Below are 12,424 nucleotides of genomic sequence, written 5' to 3'. Positions count from 1 at the left end.
CAAAAATCACTACAGCCATCCATAAATAACACATCGCATTGATAAAACCAAATGCATCTACTACCATGTGCTTACATTCTGAAAGTTCAGAGAAAACACTTCCGTTGTTGATGTTATTGGTAGAAAATACTGTACTTTTCGTTGTTCTTGTTGTGTAGGAACTGTTCAGTACCATGTGAGACACAGAAGACGTCGTCATGATATGCTTACTCTTTCAAGCTCGCGAGATGTGTGTTTCGGAGTTAGAAAACTTGCTCTCATTGTCTTATGAGCTGTAGTAGCCCAGCCATGACTCAATGGAGCTCTTTCTTCTATCTGGATGACTGACTAGCATGCCGACCCACACGGTGACCGTGCTGGCCGCTTTGTCGTTTTGTTTGGGTCGGTGCACTGTCTCCGAGTACCAGGGTTCGCAATGTGACAATGGGAAGGTGAGCACTTTTTCACAGGTTTTGTTTATTGTATGGTGTAAATAATTCACTGTGGACTATTCATTTCGTATAGCTGTTTGTGGAGAGGGACCTACCTCTAGATGCTGCCTACAAGGGATGTCCAGTTTCTGGTTGGCTTGACTCCATTCAGGTAACCATGGATACAGTATCTTTATCATCATTCATATCTGTCTTTGCAAATAAAATAATACATTATTATTGTGTATATATATGTATAATGTTGTTGGAGTTTGTATTTTTTTTTTATTTGTCTGTAAAGATCTACTTTTTATAGCACGGTGGCCCAGTGGAGATCCAGGTTTGAATATGTGGAGTTTGCATGTTCTCCCAGTTTGTTTGTGGGGTTTCATTCCTCAGTCCAAAGGGTTTGGTTAATTGGGAGACTTGTAAATTGTCAATAAAGTTGTTTATACTGTGATTGACTGGCGAGCAGTCCAGGGTACAATTCACACACATTGGATATGGCCCAATTTGCGCTGCTGTTCCAGATGTTTGACCATTGCTCATTCTTCGCTCTTCACAGAGGCTCCCCAGTGTTTACACAGTGTATGATCCCGAGGTGAGTAAACACAAACCACTTTGTTTTAACAAGTGCTGCCTTCAATGAATTTCCCCTGACCTTTGTCGCTGCAACATGACACAGCCTCATCTAAAAGTCAAACAATGTAATACATTTCAAACAATACATTTTAAGCACATGCTAATAAACGAAAAGCCTCCTTGAATTTAGCTTTTGAAAAGGTACTCCATCCTCAGTGTCAGCCTTCTTTTGATTGTCACCCTTTACGTGACATTAGTCTTGTTGATGGCTCACTGTTTGTACAACAAACTTAATGAAATGTGACCACATGTCTTTTAACAGCCCGCCAGGCAGATCTGCATGGATAAACCCATTTCCTATCGCCACAGCATCCCTAACAGGTAAATCTGTACAGAGAAACACAGTGTGCTAAGAAAGTCCTCCATTTTAAGCATTCATGCAAAATGTCTACCGGTAGTTTATCATGTTGTGTGACTGTGTATACGTATGAGTTTCAGTGGTGCATACAGACCAGTCCGAGCAGAGAGTGGAGAATACTTGTACTGCCCTCCTCAACGCTGGCTCAATAATCTGCATGTGAGTTCCAGTTTCAGAGGTTTCTTTCCATCACAGTTAGAATATTCAGTGTTTATCACAGCTGCATGAGCGCAAACATGTGTTCATTGTTGATTGCACTGTATGTGAGAACAGTAAGTAGGGTGCCACAGCTTTATATAAAGAATGTACAGGTGTGTGCCTTTCCAATCCATGGCCAATCTACTGAATTTATCACAGAGAGCTTCTAATTAAGCTGTAGAACATCTCAGGGATGAGCTATGGGAACAGGATGCACCTGAAATCAATTTTCAGCTTCATGGCAACGGCTGTGAATACTTATGTACATGTGAATTCTTAGTTCTTTGTTTTTAACACATTTACAAAACTTTTTTTTTTTTTCATGTTGTCATCATGGGTAATTGTGTGTAGAATTTTGAGGGAAGAAATAATGAATTTAATCAATTGGAATAAGGCTGTAACATAACAAAATGTGGAAAAAGCGAAGCGCTGCGGATACTTTCCATGCACTGTATGAGGTACAGAGAGCAGTGGTCTCCAACAGGTAGATCGTAAGCTACCAGTAGCTTGCCCCCTGATTTTGAGTAGCTCCCAAGGGTCAAAGAATATTTACTTCAACGCTTAGTATTTTAAAATTAGCTCAATTCAGACATTACGCCGCTATTTAATGACACATTACCACAAAATAGCATAAAGCAAATGACCGCACTGAGTGGGGATCTAAGTAAACTACAATCTAAATGTTGCCAGTCATAGAAGTAAAACTGAAGTAGCTCATCTTTTCTTTCCTTTTGTCAGAGTAGCTCTAATAGTGATGAAAGTTGGAGACCACTGATGTAGAGGACAATAAACAATGTTTATGGATGACTGCTACATCTATTAATATGGTTCTTAGAAAAATAGAACAGCTTTAGAGAAAAGCTGACAGGGAACATTGAGTGACCTGATCAACATGATTCTTGCTTTGAAAGCGTCCCTGACCTTTGATCTGAGACACATCAGCGCTATTTTTCAAATGAGTTCTTGCTCTAGCCAACGGATTATGATAGGTGGATATTTTACACATCATACCATTGTCAGTAATGTTCCTTTTTTGGTTGTGTTTGTTGTGTGTTACCAGCATGGAGCGGCTGTATTGCTCTACCATCCCTGTGCTGCTGTCAGTGAGCGGCTCCTTGTGTCCGTCCTGGCCACCTCCTGTCTGCCTGACTACATCATCAGCCCACATCCACAGCTCAGTAAATCTAAGGTTAGCAAACACCTCACTGCTGTCAACACAACAAGGAAGGAGCACATTTTACTCACAGACAAGCTACAATTTACAGTACTAGTTTGGATTATGTAATGCCTTTGGAATTTTGTCAACACATTACTGATTACTGTAGAGGTCATGCTCTTGCACGAGTAGATAATATATTAGAGTTGCAGTGGCTTTTCTAGATCCATAGGAAGCACTAATGCGAGTATATGACATTTTGTCTATGTGTTTAGCCAATAGCTTTGGTGTCTTGGGGGCAGACGTTGGAGCTGTCCACCGCAGCATCGTCAGATGTTTGTCATTGGCTGCAGAGCACGACGACCACAAGTGAACGGATCCGTGGAAAGTACAACCTGCTGCTGACCCAGTCATCAGACCAGCAGAGACAGAAGCACACACATGGAGAGGAAGGCCAGACAGAGCCTAAGGTATGAGTTTAAACTAAAAAGGATTTGGTCGGGATGATGACGTCAAATGTTCAAGTGAATAAATTGAGTGGTTTCTTTTTCCTCGTGCTCCTGACATCAAAACACATGTTAATCTGGTTATTTCCACTGTGAAAAATAACATTGGAAGGCATGTTTCCTGTGATAGACGTGTACTCGAATGTATTATTTTTTCATAATTTCCGTCACTACTTCTGTGTCTGGAGGAGGCGCAGCAAGTGATGTCAGATCCTGACAGTCCCTCCCCAAACTACTGCTTCACTACAACGCATTATGCTCCACTTCTCTGTGAATTTCTGGTGTTTGTTATATATTTATTCATATTATGCCCGCTCGTTGTATGAAGGCTTTTGCTGGAACACTTGAGAAGAAGTAAGCTTGTTCACAGTTCTAAAAGACATCGTTCGCCTCGTCAGATGCGTCGTTAAACTTCTAAAATTGGGACAAATGTTACTGCTCCCCAGATTGAAATCAAAAGTCACAATAATAAACAATAATAATAACAGCATAACAACAATAACACGGGATACTGTTGCGGCCATAACCCACGACATCACTTCCTGTCCACCCATTCTGCTCCTCTACTAGCACTGGAACACATTTACTGCGACCCACACAAGCACAAGTTTTATTTATGTCTTAAATGGTTTATTTTCTCTGACCACATCTACTATATTGGGTAATGGGAGTGCAAAGGTGACTAAATGGGTGTTTTTTCATGTCTAGAGGGCTCTAATAATGTTAAAAAACATATGTAGAAGATTGTAAACAGGTTTTCTATGCCATAACTATGAAAGTATTCCATTTCTAAAGAAGGAATCCTACTTTGCAGAAATTCACTTATCACAGTCAAGGGATTACTGTATAGTACGAACATCCGTCTGTCCATTTATGCACACTCATTGTGTATGTCAGTCTCAGAAGGATAAAAATACCTCAGGTAGACGTTTCTAAGCAGCTGTTCATCCAAATTCCTAGGAGTCTCTGAGGCAATGCTGTGAGCGGATCATCTCATTGTGGCTCGAGGCGGAGAAAGATTCCACCCTGAAGGACAGAAATGGGGAAGAACGGCGACGTGAATCAAGAAAGCGGCAGAAAAGAGCTGCTATGCGGCCCAAACAGAACAACGTTGCAATGAGGACCATACAATCCAACAGTTCAGCTCAGGCATCCAGTGTTTTGACAAAGCCGAAACTAAAAAACATCATCAATAAGCCTGAGAACACTTCAGACCACAACAACACACATGGACCTCCAACAGCTTCTCCAGGGCATGTGGCTCACTCAGATCCCCTTCACCTGAGGACAGCGACATCTCTGACCATGATCCAAAATCAGGGTTTCTCAGCCTGGCCCCCAAACCGTTTAACGTCTAACATGTTAGGGGCTACACATAAGACACTACTTGGGGTTCCTGAGACTCAGAGAGACTGGCTTGAAGACGGTGCCAGCTCTCAAGTTAAAGGCTCATTGGAGCAAAGAGAGCCCGCCAAATATGGTTCCACTGCACAGATGTTGGATAATCAAGTAGTAGATGTAAGAGAGAGACAGCTGGAGAAAGGTGACAGACACTCATTAAAAGGGCAAGATGAGTCTCCACCCTCAGAACATTCCACAGCAGCGGCAGTAAATTATCTGCCTAACACCCATGACTGTGGTAGCTGCGTGGAGAACCAACTGTGTGATTGCAGTAAGGACCCTGAGGGCCGAGCCACGCTTGTGAGCAACGGGTTGCCGAGGACCCCCAGGTCAGACGAGGCGGTGTGGGCTGCAGCGGCACTGGGCTTCTTGCTTGTTCTCCTCACGCTGTCGGTGCTGCACACGCGCCTTTACCGCCACTGGAGGACCATGCCTAGTCTCTACTGGCACGACGCACGGCAGGACTATGACAGCGTGGCAGGTTTGTGCACATTAAAAAGCCCTTTTATCCTGTATTAGCATTTTCACACTAGTATCTTATAGTGTTGAGAGCTTGGAGCATAGAGTCATCTCTTTTAAACATCACAAATCCTTGTATTTTAACAGAGGTGTCACTGTTTTAGATGCACGTTACAGGGGTAAGAAATTGTCTTAACGTATGTTATTTTTGTGATTGTGTCTTATAGATGTTATTCGTAGGAGGCTGCAAATTGCAAAGAGGAGGCGGAAGAGAGGCAGAAGACAGGAATGTGCTCTCTTACCAAGTAGCTCCAGCTCGGAAGAACACATGTAGACATATTGAGGAATTCTTGCTTTGTTTGTGGACTTGCTGAAATCAGAAGGAGGTTTTACATTCTAAATGATGGAATCACCGGTCTCGCAGGATGATCATTCAGTTGTTTCATTTTGTACAAAAAAAAAACAGATCACAGACATGACACAAAACGAAAGTCATTTCAAGCGGCTTTAAGAAACAAAATAGTGGTAGTTAGTAACTGTTACTTTTTTAGACCAAAGAGAGGGAAAAAATTATGGAATCACTCAATTCTGAGGAAAGCATGATGGAATCATGAAAAACAAAAAAAAGAACACTTCAACACACCAATCGTACTTTGTTGCACCACCTCTAAGTTTTACAACAGCTTGCAGTCTCTGAGGCATGGACTTAATGAGTGACTGATTGCTGTGGCCACATCAGCTTTGTAGGCTGGAGCCTTGTCATGGACCATTTAATTCAACTTTCACCACAGATTTTCAATTGGATTGAGATCTGGACTATTTGCAGGCCATGACATTGACCTCATGTGTCTTTCTCCAAGGAATGTTTTCACAGTTTTTGCTCTATGGCAAGATGCATTATCATCTTGAAAAATGATTTCATCATCCCCAAACATCCTTTCAATGGATGGGATGAGAAAAGTGTCCAAAACGTCAAAGTAAACTTATGCTTTTATTGAAGACGTAGAGATGACAGCCATCTGCCCAGTGCTTTTGTACCCGACATGCAGCCCCATGCCACCAATGACCAATGCCACCATGTTTTCTTCAGGCAGTCGTCTTCATAAATCTCATTGGAACGGCACCAAACAAAAGTTCCAGCATCATCAACTTGCCCAATGCAGACTTGTGATTCATCACTGAATATGACTTTCATTCAGTCATCCACAGTCCACGACTGCGTTTCCTTACCTCTTTGTAACCTTGTTTTTTTTTCTGTTTAGGTGTTAGCTTTTCTGTGTGTAAATCCCATTTCCTGTAGCCGCTTTCTTACAGTTCGGTTACAGACGTTGACTGCATTTTCCTCCAATTTGTTCCTCACGTGTTTTGCTGTGCATTTTCTGTTTTCAAGACATATTGCTTGAAGTTTTCTGTCTTGACGCTTTGATGTCTTCCTTGGTCTACCAGTATGCCTGCCTTTAACAACCTCCCCATGCTGTTTGTACTTGGTACAGATTTTACACACAGCTGACTGTGAACAACCAACATCTTTTGCAACATTGCGTGATGATTTACCTTCTTTAAGAAGTTGGATAATCCTCTCCTTTGTTTCAAGTGACATCTCTCATTAGGCCTGTCACGATCCTGATCATAATCGAACGATTAAAAAAAATGAGGTCGATAATTTAGACGGCGTTGATAAATTGGCATGTGCATATAAGCCTGTTCCTTTTCCTCGTTTTGCTGTACCACACAGGCTGGATGACGAAAGGGTTTACTCTCCATGTGTCAAAAGGTACAAAAACGATAGTTTGTAAGCCAAATGCCACAGCTCCGGTGTGGATGTGCAGCAGAGCCTTCGTCCCGACAGTCAACACTTATTAAGGCGTTTGGTTGGCGAAGTAAATATAAAACGAAACAGCGCAAAGTGGTGCGCGCTCACAGACAGTGTCGCTCGCTTCGTCCCCCCCCCCATGAGGGAAAGAGCACAGTGGGTGAGCTTGAGGAAAGGAAAGCTTTCATTGACCTGCTGAAACGCATGCTGCACGTGGACGGGCTTCAGAGAATCTCTGCCGCAGAAGCCTTGCAGCATCCTTTCATCACAACGGCACACCATGCCAACCCTGCCAGCAGGAGTCTGGTGACACACAAAGACACCACATTGTTTGATGTAGAGCAGATCTTTGCCTCACATCGAAAGGGTGGCAGTGGATCCAAAAAGAACATCTTGAGGACTATTTTCAGATCTCAACAGCAATCTTTCATCAGTGTCCTTTCATCACAATCGCTCACCTGGCCAACAGGAGCCAGCTGACACACAAAAACATCTTGCCTGATGAACAGCAGATCTCAAATGGATACAACAGGAGCATCTTGAGGAGGATTCACAGATTCTTCTCTCAAATCCTCTCCTTGTTCTATCACAGGCCCACGTTGATGGACTGATTACTTCTACAAATGCATCACTTACAGCGTCAACTTTGCAAATACTTGTTAAATTTACATTATTATTTCTAGTCAAATGTTCTATATTTTGTTAAAGAATCAATAAATATTACAATCAAATGTTCTAAGAATCAATTAATATTTTCATTGATGCAGTCAATGTATGCCTGCTATCAATGAAACGTATGGTATCATGGAGGGGTCATGTGATCATAAGGCATTAGATCGTACAATCTCTCCATCCGCCCCAAAAATGTCACTGCCATTAATCAGATACTATAACTAAGAACAATATGCAACATAAATGACAGTCAATATATAAAATAAAATGTTGCAAATAATAACCGCGGCAAAAAATTAGTCCTGCCGGTGTGAATTTATACTGTAGGTAATATTTTAGAAAAACACCATTCAATATTTGTTGCTTGTACAAAAATAAGTGAGAATTAAAAGTAATGTAGGTCAAAATATGTGACGCTATTTGGGCAAAACATCCACATCTTAGCTTTCTGTTGTCGGTAACAAAGCAAAAGTGTAATATCTTGAGTTCAGACATGCTAAACAAGTTACATTAACCCTCTAAAACACAGCATCACAAATTCGTTCCAGAATGTCTGGCTCTAACTTAAATGGACGCTAACCGAATACATTTTGCCCATAAGAAGTAAGGTAAATCCAATTAATCTGTTCCAGAAAACCCAAAATGTTGACACAAAACACGTTTTTATAGTTTTAGTTTGACAGGCAGAATGCATAGAAATGACGAACGAAAGGGTTAAAAAAAAGGGTTACTTTTCAGCTAATAGCCTGATGCCACAATGATGTATTCCTGGCTTGTTTGATATGAATCCATTCAGGAAATATCGTAACAACAGTCGAATTGTAAATTTTGACAACCTATTAAAGCACTGGAATTGTTAAATAGGTTTAAAATTACCTTTAGTCGCAAAAATACGCCTTTGGGAATTGGCAAGCTCCTCGACATCTTACCGGATACGCTGCCATTTTGGGGCATCCTGGGAAAGTCACGACACCCACAGTTTACTACTTAATAAAAGTCAAGCGCAAGGAAAGTAGGACACATTTAACCTCCCGAGAACCAGATGTATAGGAGTACTGGTAATAGTTGTACCAGCAAGTCCTCATGTCCACTTCAGAGAACACTGGACAACAATTATCTTAATTACTGTATGTTACTAGAACCACCAGAATTTGCATTCGAAACAAACACGCCTTGCATAACAGAGAAAAGAAACCAACCCAACCACAGACAATTAACTTGTTTTTATTATTTTATTACAAATGTACAGCTTATGAGTTTCCATTACAAGTGACCTTTTCAAGTCATTGTTCTCTGTCTCTACTTTACAGTTTTTAGTGTTTTTTTGTTAAAAGGTATCTCCCATCACCCATCTCCCAAAAAGTAGGGCTGCAGGAGAAACGTAAGGACAGCAACGTAACAGGCCACAGTGCACCACCAGTGGTTGAGAATGTGGGTGGAGTCAAACAAATCACTGGCTTATGGAAGGCTTGGTCCAGCCGATGACATTAGTGTAAAATGGAGACAGTAAAAAAAAAAGTTTTGGGCATGATGAGACTGAAGCAGTTAACATTCACACAAGTGACACCCTACTCGGGGTCCACTAAACTTGAGTGGAGAGGGGTCGTGTGCACTGGACCCCTCCCACCGCCATTTTGAGATGACTGCAATGCTGAACCCAAGTTTCACACTGCCTCTTGTGGCAGCCCTTGCATCCAGCGCCTAATGCACTTGAACTATGACCTTTAGGAGAGTGTAGTACACACTGTAGAGAAGATGCTACTTCATCCCGCTGGTGCTTAGAAAAAAATAAAATAAAATAGTGCAACTAACAGCACGACCTACTTGCTAGATCAAACTTGTAGTAGAGCAATGCCGCCGTGTAAGCACTCTCTCAAGGCCTAACTGAACTGGATGCTCGGTGAATAGAACTCAGCCTGATGCTCACTTGGGCCAACAAGTACACGTAAATATCTCACAGACACAGCCCTAACATGTAGTTTAATATAAAATATAGCATGAAAATATATATTCATTATGATGATGAAGTTGGAAGTATTTTTTGTTTCAGCAGACCATTGCAGCCAGTCAAACAGGAGAGAATCATGTGCAAAGGCATTCAATATCAAGCAATGATACATTGCAGTTGCTTTTTTGAGAGCATGGTTTTGTTTTGAACGAGCAAAAAACCAAAAAACATCACGGAAATGGCCAGAGAAGTGCTGAAGATGGTCCATCTCTTCAAAGTGCTTGGGATTTTGCAAGGCTAAAAAATTTTATAAGACAAAAAAAAAAAAACACCAGGGAGGTCTAACTGATTTTTGAGTATGAGAAAGCAGCGGATGAGTTTAAACAAAAAGAGGGCTTGTTCGATGCCCATCTGCACTCTGTCTTTGGCACTATTCAACCAGCTTTGACCAAGTGTCTTTCTATGCATTTGAGACTGAGAGGGACATGACATGAGGACCAAATCAGCAGGCCGTGACATAGACTCCATGAAAAAGAGAACAAAAAAACAAAACATGGGCTTGATCATGCTCGCCAGGCTGTCTACAGATGTCATCATGACAAATGAACAAATGCCATACATATGATGAAAAGTGTGTCGCTTGTGTTATGGGCTGATGAGCTGCATCATTCCACAATGGCTAATTCTGAGATGATTCCACTGGCTCGGTTAAATGAGGCAAGTTTTAAAAAAACAAAAAAATAAATAAAAGCATTAGGTGACAGATGAGGTTTCATTTAAAATTGTGATCAAGGTCAAGGGGTTTTTGGTCTTTTTGGCACCAGACGAACCCCTCGGCCATTGCGTGTAAAAGTGAAAGAAAGGCTTGAGAAACTCTCAGGACCGTTCACAGGTTGGGTTTAACTTAAATCCCAGTAAACACTGTCTCCCTGTGCCACTACATGAGAAATATAAGTCAGACAATGACATAAACATATAGAAACAATTAAATCAAGATAAGTCAGTAAAATATCATTACAAAAAACAATAGACATGATAAAAAAAAAATAATTAAAAATCACAATTATTCCAGTGTTAAGTGTTGTTTTGTAAGTTTTCAGATATGCAGACTCATCCCAAATCTGCACGTTCAAAGGAGGGGAGGCAGGGGGAAAGAAAAAAACATGCCGGACAGAACATGCTGTGGACCTCCAACAACAGTCTGGAGCCCTTCTACAAAAGCAAACCAGAGAAGAAGAGTGGCAAGGCCCTCGTCCACACTAAGATAAAAATGAGCTGTCACAGTTGTTGTTCTTTGTTTGTTGGTCCAGTTGTTGGCTGAAGGGGGGGGGGATGACGAGCGACGGGGGAGAATAAATAAGGTGGCATCAGGGTGCAATTCACTGTACTGTACACCACCACCACGCTTTCTTGTTTGCGTCACGCGTAAAGCCATTTATCTTACACATCTGATTCTGCAGGCTGTAGTTCCCACTTTGGATCTTTCTCTGTGCTCATTCCATCATCAACGCTCCCGTCCCATGCATAGTCCAAACTATTCTTTCCTTACAGCACCCATCACTCCCTTGGTCACTCCTCCTCCCCCTATGGTACGATCATGTTTGACCTCTTCTGTCCCGTCTTAGCTCTTCCCTCAGCGTCTTGCCGTGCGTTTACACAGTCACTGCTTCTTCTCACGAGTGGTGATGGTGACCAGTTGCTTGGCAGCCTTGGCTATGTCGTAGGCGCACTGGATGACCTGCTGAGTGAGGAGCTGGTAGTCCACCGCAGGTGCGCCCGGTTCCGTGGGCGCCGCTTTACGGCACTCCACCTGTAACCGCGAGGCACTGGAGGCCAACAGGCGGAGCGAGCAGTGGACTGCATCCAGGGCCGGGCGCTATGGAGATGGGAAGACCATCCAAGCTTTAAACCATTTGGAAGAAGGTGAAGGAGGTAAAGAACTGAATATAGAGAGAATAAAAGCCAGGCATACACTGTACAAGTGTTGCTTTTAAACACGAACTCACAGTCTTGCTGTTCCACATGAGTCCTGTAGGTGGCGGCACCACGTGTTTCAAACTGTTGCCCACACTCAAAACTAGCCAAGAAAAAGACATTTTGCTGGCTGTTGAATCAAAATGCACATACGTGGAAAAATATGTGAAAGTGGCCAGCGGAGCCAATATGTTATATTTTTATTCATTGGTACACCCCCTAAAGGTGAAAAAAAGGTGTAAATGGTGACATCACACACGGGTTCTGCCACACTAGTTAACAGGCACCGAGCAGGCTGTCATCAGGAGAGTAGATAACATAACGAAAGTTGAAATTTAAACAAATAACTAGGGATGTCTGATAATATCGGCCCACTGATATTATCGGCCCAATATTAGCATAAAAATGTAATATCGGTATCGTTTTTATCCTATAATGAATGCCAATATGGCCCTTTCAAGCAACACTGCTGTCCCCATAACAGTCAACACGCAGCAGATACTGTACTTGAGCCAACTTTTGCCTAAGCGTGTTCAGGGCGGCAGGATGTGGTGGGTTGTCAGAACACCGCTAATGGTGAGCGCGGAGCTGTACGTCAACGTCGCCGCCACACTGGATGTGGCAAGAGTTGGAGCAGAGAAGATGCCTCATGTGCTGCAAACCAAATGTCAGGCGCAGTGGTGGCGGAGCTACGGGATGGCTAGGGGTGGTCACTCTCCGGCCACTCCCACGGCTGGGGGACAATTTTGACAAACGCGGCTCTGTGGTGCAGAACATTTAAAAACACGCCGTAAATTCAGTAGGGGCTGTCGTCACCCTACTGATGATGTGTGGTTGCAATAGTATTCCTGCTCAGTATGTGCCTTGTGCTCCTTGTTTCCATCTGT

At 42.4% G+C, this 12,424-nt stretch overlaps 2 protein-coding genes across 4 annotated transcripts in view; one reads left to right on the top strand and one right to left on the bottom strand.

Annotated features, from left to right (window-relative positions):
• The first annotated feature begins 115 nt into the window (after positions 1-115).
• Positions 116-8,877, top strand: tp53i13 (tumor protein p53 inducible protein 13). The gene is made up of 9 exons (XM_054793725.1): positions 116-431; positions 505-582; positions 976-1,011; positions 1,315-1,373; positions 1,491-1,569; positions 2,669-2,797; positions 3,040-3,234; positions 4,231-5,152; positions 5,358-8,877. The coding sequence occupies exons 1-9, from the start codon at positions 333-335 to the stop codon at positions 5,462-5,464; spliced, it is 1,704 nt and encodes a 567-aa protein (XP_054649700.1). The 5' UTR covers positions 116-332; the 3' UTR covers positions 5,465-8,877.
• The window catches only part of git1 (G protein-coupled receptor kinase interacting ArfGAP 1), a 28,161-nt gene continuing 24,565 nt past the window's right edge, over positions 8,829-12,424 (bottom strand). For all 3 annotated transcript variants that reach the window (XM_054793722.1, XM_054793721.1, XM_054793724.1), the window contains one exon: positions 8,829-11,439. In XM_054793722.1, the coding sequence (XP_054649697.1) occupies positions 11,224-11,439 (216 nt within the window). In that variant the 3' untranslated portion in view covers positions 8,829-11,223. The remainder of the gene's footprint in view (positions 11,440-12,424) is intronic.

This window comes from Dunckerocampus dactyliophorus, chromosome 12 (genome assembly GCF_027744805.1).
Source record: "Dunckerocampus dactyliophorus isolate RoL2022-P2 chromosome 12, RoL_Ddac_1.1, whole genome shotgun sequence".
NCBI classification, from domain to species: domain Eukaryota; kingdom Metazoa; phylum Chordata; class Actinopteri; order Syngnathiformes; family Syngnathidae; genus Dunckerocampus; species Dunckerocampus dactyliophorus.
The sequence above is the reverse complement of the archived record's forward strand: the minus strand, read 5'-3'. Positions and strand labels throughout refer to the sequence as shown.